General features: G+C 37.4%; 1 protein-coding gene across 1 annotated transcript; it reads left to right on the top strand.

Annotated features, from left to right (window-relative positions):
• Positions 1–12: 12 nt before the first annotated feature.
• On the top strand, positions 13–1,115 carry LOC110103633 (the record flags this gene model as incomplete). The annotated part of the gene is made up of 4 exons (XM_020832423.2): positions 13–82; positions 238–275; positions 362–497; positions 597–1,115. Coding segments are annotated over 4 exons (666 nt in total), but the record flags the coding sequence as incomplete, so codon positions are not given.
• Positions 1,116–1,512: the final 397 nt, after the last annotated feature.

Below are 1,512 nucleotides of genomic sequence, written 5' to 3' on the forward strand. Positions count from 1 at the left end.
TGGGCTATTAATTCAAATACAGTCAATGATCTAGTGGGTCTGTCACTGAATTTCTTCTTTGTTTTGCCCTTCGCAAATTTGGGTAAGTTAATGGGCTATTTAGAAGCAATGCAATATATATCTTTTGATGTTTCTCTTAAGTGCTTTCATATTTCAGAATCTTCTTTTGTCATCTTTTAGATTACTATCAATTATAGCTCTTTGCTCATGCATTTGCTGCATTTCTTGGCAGAGTAGTTGGGCTTCATGTGATTCAAGCACCAGTGCTTCACCCTGTAAGGGAATTACTAATATTTTTAATGAAATTTTCATCTTTTTCCTTCATCTAAATCAGCTATTCCTCTACTATTACATTAGCTAGGTGGCTGAAGGCCTGTTTAATTTTGTAATTGGATGGACTTTCCTCTTCGCTCCGCTTCTCTTCACCGACTGTCGTCGAGGAAGATTTAAAGGATCTCTTGACCTCTTATGGGGATTTCAGATGTTTCTCACAAACAGTAAGCTCTTCCCTTCCAACAATTTAACATTCTCCTTTGCATCATCATTCTTTAATACTCCTCACTAATGGTTTCGTTTCTTCCTGTAATGTCTTACAGCTTTTCTAATACCTTACATGGCTATCCGACTCAACAACATGAGCAGCGTTGCAGATCAACCACCTCCAAAGCAATCACAACTAGGCTTGTTAATGGCGAATGGTGCAGGACCTGTGGGCTTAATTGGAGGCATTGTGTGCTTTGTTTCTGTGATTTGGGCTCTCTTCGGCCGTGCCGATAGTGGTTTCGGCGATTTTGCCAGTCGATGGCAGTTTCTGGAGCTCTACATCCAAACAGAACGGCTTGCTTATGCTTTTATATGGGATATCTTCCTCTATGCCATATTCCAGCCATGGTTGATTGGTGACAACCTTCAAAATGTGAAGATAAGTGATAGAGAGTTAGTGAGTGTTTTAAGATACATTCCTGTGTTGGGATTGGTAGCTTATCTTCTCTGTTTGGATAGTGACTTAGATTTATAGCAGGACTGCTGGAAATTTGCTTTATGTAAGTTTATTTTGCTACATTTCTGAATGGATGATCAGTTTTGTGTATGATTTAATAGTCTTCATTTCACTATTTTACTAATTTGCACATTTACTCTTAGATTTCGTTTGGGACAATTTTCTTTCTGCTTCTTAAACCAGTTTTCTAGTTAAAAAATTAAACTTTTTTTAACTAAAAAGCTATTTTAAGAAGCAATAAGAAAGCCGTCCAAAGCGAAGCCTTTGACTCTATCATTCATTACCTATGATGCCCTTCATTTGCTCTTTCGCTCAATCTTTGTCTTCCTTCATGCATGCAATGAGATTAACTCCAAAATAACTGTCCAATAAAGATCAAAACCCAGTATTTGTTGGAGCTTCTTTAAGTGAGAATCTTATCGTATCTTGTGGGAATTCATTGAAGCGTAGCAGTCGGAAGCATTTAGAAATTTTGAGAATGAATGAATTGAATGGTGAAAACAAAGAGCCCT

This window comes from Dendrobium catenatum, unplaced genomic scaffold (assembly GCF_001605985.2).
Source record: "Dendrobium catenatum unplaced genomic scaffold, ASM160598v2 original_scaffold_284416, whole genome shotgun sequence".
Taxonomy (NCBI): domain Eukaryota; kingdom Viridiplantae; phylum Streptophyta; class Magnoliopsida; order Asparagales; family Orchidaceae; genus Dendrobium; species Dendrobium catenatum.